The 19,677-nt window shown below is 45.0% G+C and overlaps 1 protein-coding gene across 1 annotated transcript in view; it reads left to right on the forward strand.

The window, feature by feature from the left end:
- LOC137336033 (netrin receptor UNC5D-like) overlaps window positions 1–19,677 on the forward strand; it is a 203,488-nt gene that overhangs the window by 170,816 nt on the left and 12,995 nt on the right. Inside the window, exons 15-16 of the mRNA XM_068001535.1 lie at window positions 11,859–12,086; window positions 17,860–18,009. Of these exons, the coding sequence (XP_067857636.1) occupies window positions 11,859–12,086; window positions 17,860–18,009 (378 nt within the window). The remainder of the gene's footprint in view (window positions 1–11,858; window positions 12,087–17,859; window positions 18,010–19,677) is intronic.

A 19,677-nucleotide genomic window follows, 5' to 3' on the forward strand; every position in this document is an offset into this window, starting at 1 on the left:
AAATCCCACATCCTCCAATCTGCATGCCAGACCTCACCAATCTGCCGATCTGAGTTGTAACAGGCCTGCGAGAGTGCATGCACCAAGGCTCTCTGCTGATGCACCAGGGGCCTTGGTGCAGGAGCTGGACAGAAAGAGGGACATCCAATATCTGCAGCGGAGGGAGGGGTGGGGGGAGGCAAGAGACCCTCCAGACATAAACCCAAAAGGCAGTAGGGAACGAAGTCAATGCCATGAACACGGATGTAGTGCAGGAAGAAGTTCAATGCTTTGACATGACGGTCAAGGTGAGGGTGGTCAACTGTCAAATGGCATCTCCTACCAACTGCACCATGCACGACACCCCCTATCACCCACTTACCAACAAACTCTTTCCATCAGTACTCAACTCTTCCAATCAGATGCTTCCTTTCACCCTTACATATTACCACTGTTTCAAGCTGCCCACCCACAACTCACAGGCCACACACGCTGGCAGCTATTCAACCATGACAGGCACATCACCCAGACACACGTCCTGCTTTCCTGCAGGAGAAGGTGGCGCATATCAAGAGGCAGCAAGTGGCAGTGGCATTTAGCCCGTCGAGCCTGTTCCGCCATTCAGTGAAATCATGGTGGACCTGTGACCTAACTCCATATACCCACCTTAGCCCCATATCCCTTAATACTCTTGGTTCACAGAAATCTATCAATCTCAGATTTAACTTTCACAAGTGAGCTAGCGTCAACTGCCATCTGCAGAAGAGCGTTCCAAACGTCTCTCACCTTTTGCGTCTAGAAGCATTTTCTAACTTCACTCCTGCACGTCCTGGCTCTAAATGTTCAGCTATGTCCCCTAGTCCTAATCTTGAAGTCTAGCAGACCTCCAAAAACAGTTACAAATGTCTCGGCAGCCAGAAGCAATGATCCAGCCACTAACCTGTAAATCCTGCATGGTCCCTTTAAATACCGCTGGTGGGGGTCCTCCAGGCACTCTAAGACATGTTCAGATGGTCAGGGTTAAGACTGTGCGTTGAGTTGAGCGTTAAGTCCCAAAATGGTGTCTATTACTTTAAATCAGCGTTGCATACTGACTGAAGCCATTTTCTCCCTACTTCACATGATTTCAGCGGGTGTTACCTGCGCCTGCGCTAACTCCTATACCAAGATGGCGTCTGGCGTACGTCACGCTGGAAATGTGTGTGCGCATCTAAGGCGCCATCTTGGATGTCGGAAAGCCCGTGTAACGCCGAAACAATGGGCACTGCAAGGCCCAATTTAGCGCCCAGAGTGTATTGTGGCCAAATTTGCTAATACAAAGATAGGTGGAAAAGCAAGTTGCAATGAGGACACAAAGTGTCTGCAAAGGGATATTGACAGGTCAAGCGAATGGGCAAAAATTTGGCAGATGGAATATGATGTGGGAAAATGTGAAGTCATCCACTTTGGGAGGAAAAACAAAAAAGCAAAATATTATTTGAATGGAGAAATACTACAAAATGCTGCGGTACAGAGAGATCTGGGTGTCCTCGTATATGAAACACAAAAAGTCAACATACAGGTGCAGCAGGTCATCCGGAAGGCAAATGGAACATTGGCCTTTATTTCGAGGGGGATGGAGTCTAAAAGCAGGGAAGTCATGCTACAACTGTACAGTGTGCTGGTGAGACCACACCTGGAGTACTGCGTACAGTTCTGGTGCCCTTATTTAAAGAGGGATATACTTGCATTGGAGGCAGTTCAGAGAAGGTTCACTAGGTTGATTCTGGGTATGGAAGGGTTGTCTTATGAGGAAAGATTGAACAGGTTGGGTCTATACTCACTGGAGTTTAGAAGAATGAGAAAAGATCATATTGAAACATATAAGATTCTGAGGGGACTCGATAGGGTAGATGCTGAGAGGATGTTACCCCTCATGGGGGAATCTAAAACTAGGGGGCATGGTCTCAGAATAAGGCATTGCCCGTTTAAGATGGAAATGAGGAGGAATTTCTTCTCCCAGAGGGTCATGAATCTTTGGAATTCTTTACCCCAAAAAGCTGTGAAGGCTGAGTCATTGAATACATTCAAGGCTGAGTTAGACAAATTTTTGATCAGCAAGGGAGTCAGAGGATATGGGGAAAAGGCGGGAAAGTGGAGTTGAGGTAAAAATCAGATCAGCCATGATCTCATTAAATGGCGGAGCAGGCTCAAAGGGGCAAATGGCCTATTCCTGCTCCTATCTCTTATGGTCTTATGGTCTTTGTGTTTCCTTTTGTGTGTCCCTCTCTGCCTCTGTATATCTCTCTTTGTCCGTGTGTTTCTCTTTGTCTATGTGTCTGTGTGTCTCGCACTGTGCGTCTGTCTTTGTCTGCATCTCTTTTTGTGTGTGTATCTCTTTCTATGTATGTGTCTCTCTTTGTGTCTGTGTGTTTGGCTCTGTGTGTCTCTCTCTGTGCCTCTCTTTATCTCTGTTTTTCTTACCCTTTGTGTGTGCCTCTTTGTGTATCTTTGCCGATGTATGCCTCTCTATTTCTGTTTGTATTCATTCACATTCCCTTTCTTTTATCTCTTATGCTGTTACCTGCCAACCATTTCATGTGAGGGTGGTGAGTAGATTATAAGTATTTGGATTGGTGTGACAAAGTTTTTGCAATGGCTGAGCCCTCTCATTCAAATTTTCTTTGAGAAAAAGATTGTTTCACAATAACATTTGAACTCTATGAGGGAATTTGCAACTTTTAATTATCCTGCAAATGTGGTATACAGGGATATGGAGTTTCTGGTCTGTCCTGTTCCTTTCAAACCCTGTTATCACTGTACAGTATTTTTGCCTATAGAGTTGTTAAAACCATTGTACCTTTGTGACTTTGGCCTTGTGACTGTTAACGCTGTAAAGAAGAATTGGGCAGATTTTCCTCTTCAGAGCCTGGGCATAAGACTTGGTGGGGTGAAAATTCTCATTGCTAACTCGAGCACACGGTGAGTAATTTTGACTTTGTGCAATGGTGTAAAACGGGTGATAGCGAATTGGCAACCCATTTGACATCTGTCCCCATTTTTATTTCCATTGAATGGTCTTCTCTGCACTCTCAACAACAACAAAAACTTGCATCTATACATCTCCTTTAACACCATTAAACATCCCCAGGCGTTTCACAGGAACGATTATCAAACAAAATTTGACACTGAGCCGCATAAGCAGGTATTAGGACAGGTGACCAAAGGCTTAGTCAAAGAGGTAGATTTTAAGGAGAGTCTTAAAAGGAAGAGAGAGAGGTGGAGAGGTTTAGGGAAGGGAATCCCAGAGCTTAGGGCCTAGGCAGCTGAAGGCACGGCCGCCAATGGTGGAGCGATTAAAATCGGGGATGCACAAGAGGCCAGAATTGGAGGAGCGCAGGGATCTCGGAGGGTTGTAGGGCTGGAGGAGGTTACAGAGATAGGGAGGGGGTGAGGCCATGGAGAGATTTGAACATGAGAATGAGAATTTTAAAATCGAGGCGTTGCCGGACCGGGAGCCAATGTAGGTCAGCGAGCACAGGGGTGATGGGTGAACGGGACTTGGTGCGAGTTAGGATACGGGCAGCAGAGTTTTGGATGAGCTCAAGTTTACGGAAGGTGCAAGGTGGGAGGCCGGCCAGTGGAGCACTGGAATAGTCGAGTCTGGACGTAACCAAGGCATGCATGAGAGTTTCAGCAGCAGATGAGCTGAGGCAGAGGCGGAGACTGTCTCTAGTGCTTGAATGTCCCCCTGTGTCTTAACGACCAGCACTAGACACAGTACCCAAGGGGCAGTCTGAACAGAGCATTTTACAGTTTGGCCACAGCTTCTTCTGGTTAATGATCTACTGTTTTGATTATCTGGATCAATGTTCTATTTGCTGTTTTGATTGCTGTTCTGCATTGGCTGGAAATGTTTATCATAGAATCTACTAAGACTCCTGAGTCTCTTTCAACTTCATCCTTTGCTGTTTCAACACCATTCAGGGGAGTACTTGTGTTAGTTATTTTATTTAAACATTCCCAAATTGTATGTTGATGAGTTACAACTGTTTGAAACTCACAAACCACTTGCAACAGTCCTCAGATAACACTGTGAACACTGCAGACTGAGAGCACTTGTAACAGTGACTATTCATTGAATCATATGAATCATACCACTTGTTCAATTCTGTTTATTTCAATTGAGAAATCATGGCGAATGGCCAAGGCCCATTGTGCAGGCCATCACCAATGCTGAAAGGAGGAAATGAGAAGATGGGGTAAATCAGGAAGCAATGTCGAGGTGATTCCAAGCTTGGTTTCCAAAATCCTGTAGGGAAAAAAGGGAAGATTGAAGGAAATAAGGAGTTCCACATGTTTGAACACAGGACATAGGAACATGAGTAGGCCATTCAGCCCCTCGAGCCTGTTCCACCATTCATTTAGATCATGACTGATCTGTATCTTAACTCCACCTACCCGCCTTGGTTCCGTAACTCTTAATAGCCTTGCCGCACAATGAGGTTCTGAGAAAGAAAATTCAGAGTAGGAGACAGTGCGAGGAGCCTTAATTTCAATACAACAATAGCAACTTGCATTTTTATGGCGCCTTTAATGTAGTAAAACATCCCAAGGCACTTCACAGGAGCGTAATTAAACAAAATTTGACACCGAGCCACATAAGGGGATGTTAGGACCAAAAGCTTGGTCAAAGAGGTAGGTTTTAAGGAGCGTCTTTAAAGGAGGAGAGAGAGGCGGAGAGGTTTAGGGAGGGAATTCCAGAGCTTAGGGCCTCGGTAGCTGAAGGCACGGCCGCCAATGGTGGAGCGATTAAAATCGGGGATGCACAAGAGGTCAGAATTGGAGGAGCGCAGAGATCTCGGAGGGTTGTGGGGCTGGAGGAGGTTACAGAGATAGGGAGGGAGCGAGGCCATGGAAGGATTTGAAACCAAGGATGAGAATTCTAAAATCAATACACTGAGTGTGAGCACAGGAGCAGCACAATAGCAGTTTGTCATGGAGCAAGTGTGATAGTTCTTACATTGCATTCAAATTTAGACACATTTGAAAAATAGACCTCGAAATAAGTAATAGGATTATATGACGCCCACACCCACTACCTCATCAGCTCATCAACTGGGACTTGTTTCCACGTGGAGTGGTTCTTTTGTGTCAATATAAATATGTACGGATCACATTTAGGAAACTCAGCTCTTTGATGTGCGTTTCTTACAACAGATTTATGTAGGGGGTGGTTAATGAGGAGCTGAGGAACACGATCTATAGCAGCCCTGGCTCAGTTGGTAGAACTTTTGCCTCTGAGTCAGAAGTTTGTGGGTTCAAGCTCGCAATTGAGGGATTGAGCACATAGGCCAACACTCCATTCCAGCATCCCCTTACCCTCCATCATCCCCACTTCCTTCCATATCCACCCCTGGAATAAACTCTCCCCCAGGTCATTTATAACCGTGCTCAAAACTTCAAACTGCCAAGCCTTTGGACTTCCATTCGCTGCAATATCTCTACAACTGTTGATTTGCTTAACCACCCCCTCACCTCTGATGCTTTCTTCCCCAGTGAAATGTTCCCTTTCTCCATACCTGGTCGTTCATAGGAACAGGAAGAGGCCGTTTAGGCCCTCGAGCCTGTTCCGCCATTCAGTGAGATCATGGCTGCTCTGTGACCTTAGCCCCATATCCCTTAATACCTTTGGTTAACAAAAATCTATCGATCTCAGATTTAAAAATTAACAATTGAGCTAGCATCAACTGTCGTTTGCGGAAGAGAGTTCCAAACTTCTACCACCCTTTGCGTGTAGAAGTGTTTCCTAACTTCACTCCTGAAAGTCCTGACTCTACCATTTAGGCCATGTCCCTGGTCCTAAACTCCCCAACCAGCGAAAATAGTTTCTCTCTATTTACCCTATCAGTTCCCCTTAATATCTTGAAAACTTCAATCAAATCACTACATAATCTTCTGTATTTCAGGGAATACAGTCCTAGTTTGTGTAATCTCTCCTCGTAATTTAATCCTTGGAGTCCAGGTATCATTCTAGTAAATCTATGCTGCACTCCCTGCAGGGCCATTATATCCTTCCTCAGGTTCCCTGTGGTATAGCTCCCATCTGTACACCCTCAAATCCAATGGTCGCAAACTTGAGCATGCCTGATGCGCAATTGGCAAATCTTTGAAGGTGGCAAAACAAATTGATGAGGCTGTTAAAAAAGCATACGGGACCCTTAGCTTTATAAATAGATGCATAGAGTACAAAAGCAAGCAAGTTATGCTAAACTTTTATAAAACACTGGTTAGGCCCCAGCTGGAACATTGTGTTCAATTCTGGGCACCACGTTTTAGGAAGGATGTAAATGCCTTGGAGAGGGTGCAGAGGAGATTTACCAGCATGATACCAGAGATGAGGGACTTCAGTTATGTGGAGAAGCTGGGATTGTTCTCCTTAGAACAGAGAAGGTTGGGGGGAGATTTAATAGAGGTGTTTAAAATTATGAAGGGATGGAGTAGATGGGCAGAAACTGTTTCCACTGGCAGGGGGATCAGTAACCAGAGGGGACAGATTTAAGATAATTGGCAAAAAATCCAAGGGGGTGATGAGGAGAATTTTTTTTTAACGCTGCGCGTTGTTTTGATCTGGAATGCATTACCTGAAAGGGTGGTGAAAGCAGATTCAATAGTAACTTTCGAAAGGGAATTGGATAAATACTTGAAAAGGAGAATACTGTAGGGCTATGGGGAAAGAGCAGGTGAATGGGACTAATTGGATAATTTTCATCAAGCCAGCACAGACACGATGGGCCGAATGGCGGCCTCCTGTGCTCTATGATTCCAGGTGCTATATAAATACAATTTGCTGCTGATGTTGGATTGAGTGAAGGTTGCATTGTCCTTCAGATGAGACATGAAACCGAAGTCCCATCTGGATTTCAGGTGGCCATTGAAGGTACGCTGGAATGAATTGGGTGGGTGTTCTGCCTGGTATTGAATGGACTGAAGTGTTTCTTCATCTGAACCCATCGAATATCATAGAAAACTCCCCTCTTCTGTGCGCTGATTTTTTAACTCATGAGGCACAAAGTCATGGTGAACGTCATGAATGGACCATTCTCACGCTGTACTTCCAATGTCCTTAAGGCGCCTCATCGTGTATTTGCTTCAGAGCACTTATATATAAGAATCTAAAGCTAAATGCTTCATATGTAAACTGTACTCATGCATGGATTGCAGGGTGGGTTTCTCTCACTGTGATGTGAGTTCTCTACTAAGGTATCTTGTCCATGAAACACTAAACAATATTCAGTGCAGATAATTCCTCCTGTCCAGTTATAAATAAATGCCCCTGATTTCTATTTCTTTTTCTTTTCGGCATTAATTGGCATTCCAAGTGTGTTTGTGCTTGTGTTCTGCTGTTCAGCGCTGGAAAACTGCACGCACTCATCAAAACTTATTTAACAGCAGTAGAGACAGCTTTTTAACACCTAGAGCAAGTGGTGACATGTGTGCGGGCAGAGCCCAACTCAACATTTTGTCGGTGCTTCCACTTAGAAATTTCTTTGCCTTGCTACTTTTTTCTTTTTAAGAATTGTACTGGTCTAGACGGTGAATGATTCAAGCTCCGACTGGGACTGCTACCTTTTGTCAAGTCCAAAAATGCAATAACAACAACAACAACTTCCATTTATATAGCACCTGTAACGTAATAAAATGTCTGAAGGCGCTTCACAGGAGCGATTATCAAACAAAAGTTGACACCGAGCCACATAAGGAGATATTAGGTCAGGTGACTAAAGCTTGGTCAAAGAGGTAGGTTTTAAGGAGTGTCTTAAAAGGAGGAGAGAGAGGCGGAGAGGTTTAGGGAGGGAATTCAAGAGCTTCGGGCTTCAGCAGCTGAAGGCACGGCCGCCAGTGGTGGAGTGATGAAAATCGGGGATGTACAAGAGGCCAGAATTGGAGGAGCGCAGAGATCTCGGAGGGGTTGTAGGGCTGGGGAAAGCTTCAACTCACTCACCGACTGCGCAGGGAGCTTTACACCTACCTCAAAGCTTTCAATGTTCATTTTTTTTTAGCACCAATACTGAAAGAAACATTTATTTGTAAGGTTTGAATATTCGTATGCTGCAGTCAGTTAGAATCATAGAATCTTACAGGACAGGAGGCCGCCATTCGGTCCATCGTGCCTGTGCCGGCTCTTTGAAAGAGCTGTCCAATTAGTCCCACTCCCCCTGCTCTTCCCCACAGCCCTACAAATTTTTCCTTAAGTTCTGATGTTCGCTTTGCTGCTGATGAGAACTTCTTCAAAACCTTAAGAACTAATGCCTCGACATCACAATGCACTGAAGTGGGAAAAAATTGACTTTTGTTTTCAAATTCAGACTTTGAGTTGTCCTATTCACAATATAGAAATTTCTGGATAGCACATGCTAAACTCAGACTCTCTGGTCTAAAACTAGACAGGTGGCAACTCTCATGTCAGCTGGGACTTGTGGTCGCTGGCATGAGATCCAAACACTCTTTCCTAAGACAGCAGAGGGAGGGCCTTTATTCTATCCACTAAACTGGCCAACAGGGAGGCGAGAATAAAATGACATTGTGCGTCTTGCTCTGCTTCCAACAGCACAGATGGTGTTGCGTTGAGGCAGGGCTGCATTGTCAGTGCTGCTATCCTTCAGAAGAGACTTTAAACTGAAGTACGGCTGAACTCATTTTCATTGTGAAAAGAAGATTAATGGATAGACGTGACCACCATAAGCGCTGAGTAAATCATGTGAGCATAAGCAATCTGTTTGACTTGGACTATGGGTGCAGAACTGAAGGACACAGGTTTAAAATGAACAAGCCTCAAACAAGACCCAAAAAGGCAATTACTGCTGTGTTGCTTAACACCTTCAAAACGGACCTAAATTATTATATATGAGGGAGTTGCAGGGATACGTATGGCCTGAGATTAATACATACTCCACAGGCTATAAATCATCCTGTGTTGTTAAGGCTAAGGGAGAGGGGTGGGAGAATGTTGCCTGTGCTGGGTAATAGGGCATAGTTTGAATGAACAAGTGTCCTTGTACACCAGTCACTGAAAGCAAACATGCAGGTGCAGCAAGCAGTTAGGAAGGCAAATGGTATGTTGGCCTTCATTGCAAGAGGATTTGAGTATAGGAGCAAGGATGTCTTACTGCAGTTATACAGGGCCTTGGTGAGATCACACATGGAGTATTGTGTGCAGTTTTGGTCTCCTTACCTAAGAAAGGATAACTTGCCATAGAGGGAGTGCAGCGAAGGTTCACCAGACTGATCCCTGGGATGGCAGGACTGTCGTAAGAGGAGAGATTGGGTCGACTCGGCCAGTATTCACTCGAATTTAGAAGAATGAGAGGGGATCTCATTGAAACGTATAAAATTCTGACAGGGCTAGACAGACTGGATGCAGGGAGGATATTTCCCTTGGCTGAGGGGTCCAGAATGAGGGGTCACAGTCTCAGGATACGGACATTTAGGACTGAGATGAGGAGAAATTTCTTCACTTAGAGGGTGGTGAACCTGTGGAATTCTCTACCATGGAAGGCCGTGGAGGCCAAGTCACTGAATATATTTAAGAAGGAGCTAGATAGATTTGTAGACACAAAAGGCATCAAGGGGTACGGGGAGAGAGCGGGAATATGGTATTGAGATAGAGGATCAGCCATGATCATATTGAATGGCGGAGCAGGCTCGAAGGGCCGAATGGCCTACTCCTGCTCCTATTTTCCAAGTTTCCTTGAATGTGAGGATGGATACATTTTTTAATTTCCATTGGGGAACTGGAAGAGTTGATGTAATTTGGTGGAAATTAAGTGTGAGCAGTAGAGCCCATGATGGGGAGAATGGATATGGTCAGTCGGGGGATCGAGCTTGATGGGCCAAAAAGCCTTTTCTTCTCCCATGTTTGCTTGTGTTTCCAATGTGAAGTTGTTATGTTGAGTCCAAGCCTCCTGGTAGGAGAAGGAACTAAAAGAAAGACTTGTATTTATATAGTGCTTTTCATGATGTCCCAAAGCGCTTTACCGGGCCAGCTGCATTCAGCAAAGCCAGGTCTCCATGCGGCCTAACCAGCGGTTCTTAAAGGGACCACTGCAGATCGCAACCAAGAAGGTAAGTATTTAAATTATACTTCGCTGAGTGTGAAGCCGGGAGGAGCAGGAGGGCTGTTGCCGGCTACCGCTCCTCCCACGATCCCAGCCTCTACCCTCCCGATCACTGCTGACCGCTACCCGCCCTTCTGGTCACTGCTACCCTCCCTCGTGACCACCGTTCCCGATTGCCCCCCCCCCCCCCCCCCCGGCTTTTAAGGATTTACCTGAGGGTCGCTGCTGGTGTCGCGGCCGCAGCCCAATCTTCGAGTCCTCTTCTCCGGCGAGCTGCCTGGGGAGGCCCATTCGGTGTGCGCAACTCGCCAGCTCAATGATAATGAGGCCCGTGGCCCAATATCACGTGAGCCTCAGGCCTATCCATTCGGGCGCAGGGATCGCTCCTGCACTGCTGTTTTTGGGCGCGCTGTAATTAATTTAGCCTGTCCTATGACTTTTGTTTTGCATCTTGCGCTGTGTAGATTTTCAAAGAGCCGCTGCGTTTATTCTGCTATGGTTCAAATAATTCATAGCAGGTGAGAACATCACACCCAAATATGGAGAAGTAGAGAAATATTATCTTTCTGTTTTAATAAGATTCTGCTCACCCGCTGTGCATCTGCATGTGCACAGGCTCATCTGTTTGAAATGGATAAGGCACTTCACATGCGTCAGTGATTAAGTAGATTCATTATGCCTTCATGTAAACAACCAACTGGTACTGTGTAAATGAGAGCTCACTGAAGAATACGTCTTAGTTAATTAAGACAACATTAATGTGAATTGAATCAGACTTTATATTTAATATTTAAATAAACTTTAATGGCCATTTTTACAAACATGCTCCAGTCTTTTCCACACAGTTGTTACCATTTCTTTTCTTGTGCACTGTGCATTGCATTATTCTGCTCATAATCCTCCTAATGGCAATCGGTACATGTGTTAATTTTATTCCAGCTTTGTTGCAACACTGCATCTCTGTTTCCATGACAAGTCTCTCTCTATTTTCTCAATGTTACTAAGGCATGAAGAGATGATTAGAGTGAGATATGGAGGGGAAAGACTTTCAGTTGCTGGCCATCCGTTTCTTGCCTGAAAAATGGGTGAGAATGTGGTAAGATCTAAAAGAGAGGGTGAAAATCAAATTGAATTTAATTTGTAAATAGTAGCATAGGAGCCCTTATCCCATTAACCGGGGTAACCCCACTGTTAAAATAGCGGTCCTAGAAGTTTCATGCGTGTCAAGGAATTATACGCAAATATTGAGAAGGGCGAGTAGCATTCAGAATGGGAACCAAACTAATTCTGTGCGAGGTCAGAGTTTAGGTGCACCTTCATGTTTTATTATTTTAAATCAGACGTACATTTTGGGTGATGAACGTAGAATCACCAAATCGTAAAATGATACAGCACAGAAGGGGGCCTTTCGACCCATTGCGCCTGTGCCGTCTCTTTGAAAGAGCTGTCCAATTAGTCCCACTGCCCCTCTCTTTCCCCATAGCCCTGCAAATGTTTCCCCTTCAAGTATTTATCCAGTTCCCTTTTGAAAGTTGCCATTGAATCTGCTTCCACCACCCTTTCAGGCAGTGCATTCCAGATCATAACAACTCACTGATAACATAACAACGGTCTGATGAAAGGTCATCGACCTGGAACATTAACTCTGTTTCTCTCTCCACAGATGCTGCCTGACCTGCTGAGTGCTTTCCAGCATTCTCTGTTTTTATTATACCTATTGGGTGTATTATTGCTGGTATTAATTTGCATCTCAGTTGCCAGTGTTTAATCAATTTTCTGCAGGAAGCGATGTCACTTGAAGACGAGACCACGTCCTGTTACTGCCTGCTGGATGCTCACTCCTGTCACGTCCTGTTGGACCATCTCGGCACATACGCCCTTGTGGGTGAGGCTCTCACAGAGTGCGCAGAGAAGAGACTGAAGCTCGCGGTCTTTGGCCGTTTGTCCTGCAGCTCGCTTGAGTACAACTTCCGAGTGTATTGCATGGACGATATTCCAAGTACTCTACAGGTATTGCGCTCAAGAAAGGGCTTGTTTGGTTTCTCCAGGTTTAGCTTCAACTCACTCACTGACTGCGCATGTAGCTTTACATCTATCTCAAAGCCTTCAATGTTCATTTTTTTAGCACAAGTACTGAGAGAAACATTTATTTGTAAGGTTTGAATATTCGTATGGTGCTTATTCGTATGTGCTGGCTCTTTGAAAGAGCTATCCAATTAGTCCCACTCCCCCTCTCTTTCCCCATAGCCCTGCAAATGTTTCCTGTTCAAGTATTTATCCAGTTCCATTTTGAAAGTTACTGTTGAATCTGCTTCCACCACCCTTTCAGGCAGTGCATTCCAGATCAAAACAACTCGCTGCATTAAAAATTCTCATTTTCCCCTCCCCTGGTTCTTTTGCCACGTTGTTCTGAAAGTTAAAACTTTTAAAAAAAAATAATGACTATTGCAGCAATTAGATTGGAGAACTGTACTGAAGAGGTTTGCCTCAATAAATGAGCATGTGAAGTTCAGCTGAGGCCTGTAAAACCAAACTCTTTCTCAGCCAGTCACCTTCCCTCCTCTCTTGAAGGCATCGACCTGCCCTGGGATACCACAGGTGTCACCAGACCTCTGGTACCTCACTCCATTTTTAAAAAATTTGTTCTTTGGGTTTTGGGCAGCGCTGATCATCCCAAGGGCATTGAGTCAACCAAAACTGGGTGACTTGTGTCAGCCAGACCAGTAGGGTTGCCAACTCTGGTTGGAGGAATTCCTGGAGGTTCGATCACGTGATGCTCTAACTACATGGCATCTGATCACGTGACGCCTGATCACGTGACTTCTGCCAATGTTGTTGCATTTACCTGTATGGCGTTGAGTATCTTTGCTCGTGGTTTTGCGCCAGCAGCTGTTGTGCGAGTAGTTCCGAGAACCAGGAGGCCTCTCGTGACCAGGCGAAGAGGGGAAACTGAGGGCAGGGAAGAGGGAAAACAAAAGTTTGGGTAGGGATTTGCAGAGAGGAAACCAGAGGTGGGAGGAACTTTGATTCCACCAGTAACTAATAGTAATTCACTGAAATTGCACTGATAACTAATAGTAATACTGGTCACACTCAGATTCCCCTCATAATCAACAGTAAGACAATAACTCATTGATAGTCTTTATGTAACTGTTAGTAATAGGTGTAATGCCCCGTTACTAGTAGTAATCCTATAACCTGCTGATATTCACCCTGTAACTACAGCCAGAATCTCCCTGCACTGCACACTGACGCCACTTTTAATAGGCCCCATCTCTCTCTCTTTCTATCTCCTTGGACTCTGGTTTGGTTCCGTGTGAAGATAACAAGTCTGAACCCTACAGACGGGGTCGGTGGGACAGGTTCCCTTCCTGGAGGACGTTATTGAACCAGTTGGGTTTTTATGACAACCCAGGAACCTCATTTTTAACTTTCAATTATACGTCTGTCTTTCATTCAGTACTATTCCATACCAATCTTCTGCTTCTAAAAAGGATGATGTATTCGCAGATGTTACCCTTTTTAGAACTGTTTTTCCTGCACTTGTTTTCAACTGATTAAAGTTCTCTGCAGTATGCCTTGACAATTCTTTTAATTAGGTTTACTGAAGTGACTAAACTGACCATTGCTTTAAGGTCAGTCTTAGTTCAACAGTTCAGTGGCCACTGCACCTCAGTTGACTTCAAGTTCCTGGCTTAACAGGCAAAGGCTAAAGGTTAATATAAAGAGAAATCAATAGCAGTATAACATTCGCAGACTTCAGGACAGTCTGATTAGTTGTCTCCTTACACTCTTCCAAACTCCTCCCCTCCGTTGCGCAGCTGAATGGGACTGCCCTCACCTGCTTCCACACTTACTTAACCAGCTGCAGCAAGAGAATCTCCTGCAATGGCTTCTCTTCCCACTTCCACATTGCTACCTCAGGAGTCCCCCCAAGGATCTATCCTTGGCCCCCTCCAATTTCTCATCTGCATGCTAACCCCTCGGCAACATCATCCGAAGACATGACGTCAGTTTCCATACGTACGCTACGATATCCATTCTACCTCACCAATACCTCCCACGACCCCTCCACTGCTTGTCGCACCGCTTGTCTGACATCCAGTCCTGGATGACCCACAGTTTCTTGCAATTAAATATTGGGAAGACAAAAGTCATTGTCTTTGGCCCCTGTCACAAATTCCGTTCTCTCGTCACCGATTCCATCCCCTTCCTTGGACACTGTCTCAGGCTGAACCAGCCTATTCTCATCCTCTGCGTGCTATCTGACCTTGAACCGATCTTGCAACCCCATATATTCTCCATCACAAGACTGCCTACTTCCACCTCCATAACATTGCCCGTCTCCACCCCTGCCTTGGCCCATCTGCTGTTGAAACCCTCATGCGTGCTTTTGATACCTCTAGACTCAACTATTGCACCTTCCGTAAACTTGAGCTCATCCAAAACTCTGCTGCCCATATCCTAACTCGCACCAAGTCCTGTTCACCCATCACCCCTGTGCTCGCTGACCTACATTGGCTCCCGGTCCAGCAAAACCTCAAATTTAAAATTCACATCCTTGTGTTTAAATCCCTCCAAGGCCTCGCCTCTCTCTCTCTCTAACCTTCTCCAGCCCTACAACCTTCTGAGAACTCTGCGTTCCTCTAATTCTGGCCTCTTGTGCATCCCTGACTCTGTTCGCCCCACCATTAGCAGCCGTGCTTTCAGCCGTCTAGGCCCTAAGCTCTAGAATTCCCTCCCTAAACCACTCCACCTCTCTTTCTCTCTCTCTCTCTCTCTCTCCTCCTTTAAGACGCTCCTTAAACCCCAGCTCTTTGACCAAGCTTTTAGTCACCCCTCATAATATTTCCTTCTATGGCTCGGTGTCAGTTTTGATCTGATAACGCTCCTGTGAATCGCCTTGGGACGTTTTCCTACGTCAAAAGCGCAAGACAAATGCAAGTTGCTGTCCTGGGTACTGGTGCTTCCAAAACGGTGGTTTTAAAAATCAGTATCATGAAGATAAGAATTAAGACAGGAAAATCCTTGTGCTGACTGGAAATTCTACCCTCCTCCACTGCATGCTGTCAGTGCTGAAGAAATGATCATTAGCGACAGTAATTGGACGTAAGTTAGGGCAAAATGAATTCTTAAGATTCCTCTAATGAAAGGAGTTCTCCTGTCATATAAGAAAGTGTGACAGATTTATCACAAACCACTATGCAAATCAGCAGCTTTCTGCCTAGGGAGTCAGATCAAACTTCATTCTTCAATGAAAAGCTGTAAAAGAACTCCAGGGGTCGTAGCCAGAAAATAAATCGTGGACAAACGCTCAGCATTTACATTAGGAGAGCTAAGCCCCAATTTTAATCTAACCCAGCCGGCAGGAACGGGACTGTTTCGAGCCGCACGCTCGTTTTACACCCCACCCGACTTTACTCTCCAGTGAAGCCGGGCGGGCTAGGTTGAAATGGGGGCTGTAGCGTCTCTCTGGCTGATTGCGGTCGGGAGTTTTTACACAGCCTACTATTACTTTCATACCTCGGGAGCACGAGCTCCATGGGCTGCTCTTCCCTCTTTTCATTCAGAGACCTGAATGCAGTCAGAGTAAAATGCAGGGGACTGGCTTCCCATGGCTTCTCAGCTCCACATCTTTTGCAATCCATGATGTCCTTGTTGATATCGAGGATTGCAGCTGACAAGAGGGGGAATGGAACATGTATCATTGGCTGGAACCGTGCAATGTGAAAGCTCCCTTTTTTTTGTATGGACAGTGCATTCTCATTTTTGTTGGAGAATGTTGTCCCATGGAGATTGGCACTGATGAACTGTGAGTTCTGGAATACTGTTTCAACAAGTGGTTCTGTGTTCCTGGTGCTCTGGAGGCTGCGCTGTTCATATTGAAGAAAGAAAGAACTTGCATTTATATCGCGTCTTTCACAACCTCAGGACATCCCAAAGCGCGTTACAGCCAATGAAGTACTTTTCAAGTATTGTCACTGTTGTAATGTAGGGAAACGCAGCAGCCAATTTGCACACAGTAAGGTCCCACACACGACAGTGAGGTTAATTGAATTGATAATGTATTTTTGGTAGTGTTGGTTGAGGGATAAATACTGGCCAGAACATTATCTTTTAATAGTGCCATGGGATCTCTTATGAGAGGGTTGATGGGGCCTCGGTGTAAAGTCACAACCAAGAGGTTCCCCTTGGAGCAGAGAAGGTTAAGGGGAGATTTAATAGAGGTGTTCAAAATTATGAAGAACAACAAAAACTTGCATTCATATAGGGCCTTTAACATAATAAAATGTCTGAAGGCGCTTCATAGGAGCGATTATCAAACAAAATTTGACACTGAGCCACATAAGGAGATATTAGGTTAGGTGGGAGGTTTTGAGGAGCACCTTAAAGGATGAGAGAGAGGCAGAGAGGTTTAGGGAGGGAATTCCAGAGCTTAGAGCCGAGACGACTGAAGAACACGGATGCCAATGGTGGAGCGATTAAAATCGGGTGCGCAAGTGGCCAGGATTGGAGGAGTGCAGAGATCTCGGAGGGTTGTAGGGCTGGAGGAGGTTACAGAGATAGGGAGGGGGGTGAGGCCATGGAGGGATTTGAAACCAAGGATGATAATTTTAAAATCAAGGCATTGCCAATGTAGGTCAGCAAGCACAGGTGTGATGGGTGAACAAGACTTGGTGCGAGTTAGGATACGGATTTTGGATGAGCTCATGTTTATGGCGGGTGGAAGATGAGGGGGGCTGGCCAGTAGAGCATTGGAATAGTCAAATCTAGAGGCAACAAAGGCGTGGATGAGGGTTTCAGCAGCAGATGGGTTGAGGCAGAGGTGGAGACGGGCGATGTTACTGAGGTGGAAGTAGGCGGTCTTGGTAATTGAGCGGATATGTGGTCAGAAGCTCACCTCAGTCAAATAGGACGCCGAGGTTGTGAACGGTCGAGTTAAGCCTCTGACAGTAGCCTGGGAGAGGTTAGAGTCGGTGACGAGAGAACGGAGTTTGTGGCAGGGAATGAAAACAATAGCTTTAGTCTTCCCAATATTTAGTTGGATGAATTTAAATAAGGAGAAACTCTTTCCACTAGCAGGAGGGCCGGCAGCCAGAAGACATAGATTTAACACAATTGACAAAAGATCAAGAGGGCAGATGAGGGGAATTTTTTTTATGCAGGGAGTTGTTATGATTTGGAAAGTACTGCCTGAAAGGGTGATGGAAGCAGATTCAACAGTAACTTTCAAAACGGAATTGGATAAATACTTGAACAGGAAAAATTTGCATGGCTACGGGGAAAGAGTAGGGGAGTGGGACTAATTGGAATTGATCTTACAAAGAGCCAGCACAGGCACGATGGGCTGAATGGCCTTCTCCTGTGCTGTATGATTCTAGATGGCACTTCCGACAGTGCAGCACTCCCTCAGAACTGCACTGAATTATCAGCCTAGGTCACGTGGCCAAGTCTCTGAAGAGGGGCTTAAACCCACAACCTTCTGACTCAAGACGCAAAGGTGCTACCAACTGAGCCGAGGCTGACACAGCCTGAACAGCCGAAGGGGATCCATGGTTGTTTTTTTTTTGTTCATGATGGGAGTGGATGTTGCTCATGAATTTTGCTCCTCAACGAGACACTTTTCATTTCAGGCACCCTCTGTGTATTTAGCACACTGGTCAATACACTCACTTTTAACGTCTGTCTGTATATTTTGATCACAGATGTAAGTATTCCTGCAGAGTGAGAAAAATATGTTCTTCATTAGCAGATTCTAACTGCTGTGTTCTTTCAATACCAGGAGGTGATGGCGGAGGAGAGAAGCCAGGGCGGATATTTGCTGGACGAGCCCAGGACTTTACACTTCAAAGCAAACTCATATGGCCTTCAAGTCTCCATGCTTGATATACCCCAATTCTTGTGGAGAATCAAACCACTGACCATATTTCAGGTACTTGCCATTTTTCTGAGTGCGACTTACAGCGTGCGTGCAAGCCTAGAGGTCACAGCGCAACGCACGTTCACACGTAAAAATTAGTTATTTCAACCAATTTTGGTGTTGCGCGTTCATAACATTGATGCATTTAAGGGGAGGCTTGATGCACATATGAGGGAGAAGGGAATAGAGGGATATGGGGGCAAGTTGGGAAGAAGTAAATGGTGTAGGAGGAGATTAGTGTGGAGTATAAATACCGGCAAAGACCAGTTGGGCTGAATGGCCTGTTTCTGTGCTGTAGACTCGATGTAATAGAGTGGGCGGAGTGAGTATGGAGTCAGCAGTGGGGGGGGGGTCCCTGATCAATTTTGTTCCTGGGTTCTCATTGATAGGTGGTCAGCCAGCTGCCAACGCAAAAACACACTCCCCAGTCGGCAGCTTGCTGATCAGGAGGTGAGAGGTCAGGCAGGGTGGGTGAATGTAGGTCCGACAGCAGCACCCTAAAAGGGAAACGGTTATAAGTATTAGGAATGAAAAGAAGCTGCACTGTCGAGCATGTGTGCAGAATGGTAGCATAGTGGTTATGTTAGTGGACCTGTAATCCAGAGGCCTGGATCAATAATCCCATTGTACGTAAATTCAAATCCCACCATGGTGGTATGAGAATTTGAATTCAGTTTAATTAAAATCTGGTAATAAAAAGCTGGGAGTAGTAAAAATGACCATGAAGCTGTTGTAAAAAAAAAACCCCAACTTGTATAGTTCAGTAATAGGATTGGTTTCAGTGAATTTGATAGACTTCCCAAATATTTCAGAAACCATTCATTCTTGCATCCACAACTACTGAAGTTGACTATGTCCCTACTTTAAGGCATTGCAATGGAATGCAAACATAAAATGGTGATTTAACAACTAATGCCAAAAGTACACATCAGGACTTTTTGTGAGCTAGGTCATGTCAAAAATGGTGGGCTTTATAGTTTGTTTGCATCTAGAGGAGTACAAGGATGACTGGGATCTTGGTTTTTCTAAACTAACCTGAATCAAACACAAAACTGTTACCCTTTCTGTTTATATTAAAGAAAGAAGACAAGAAGTAACTTGTATTTATATGCCACCATTCATGATCTTTACAGCTGCTGAAGTACTTTTGAAGTGTAATCAAACTGTTGTAATTCAGGGAAACACTGCATTTCCTACATTACAACAGTGACTACACTTCAAAAGTACTTCATTGTCTGTAAAGCGCTTTGGAACACCCTGGGGCCGTGAAAGGTACTATATAAATGCAAGTCTTTCTTTCAAACACGCAAGCCAATTTGTGCACAGCAAGCTCCCACAAACAGCGATGGAATAAGTGACTAGATAATCTCTTTTAGTGGTGTTGGTCAGGAATAGGATCTTTCACATCCACCTGAAAAGGCAAAATGGGCCTCGATTTAACGTCTCATCTGAAAGACGGCACCTCCGACAGTACAGCACTCCACCAGCACTGCACTGAAGTGTCAGCCTAGATTATGGGCTGAAGTCTCTGGAGTGGGACTTGAACCCACAATCTCTGACTCAGAGGTAAGAGAGCTACCACTGAGCCAAGGCTGATATTAATATTTCATGTTAATCTATTTATTTTTATGTTTTTATGTCTGCTTCAATATTGGGAAATGTATTAGATATAAAATCAAT

Source organism: Heptranchias perlo, chromosome 20 (assembly GCF_035084215.1).
Source record: "Heptranchias perlo isolate sHepPer1 chromosome 20, sHepPer1.hap1, whole genome shotgun sequence".
Classification (NCBI taxonomy): domain Eukaryota; kingdom Metazoa; phylum Chordata; class Chondrichthyes; order Hexanchiformes; family Hexanchidae; genus Heptranchias; species Heptranchias perlo.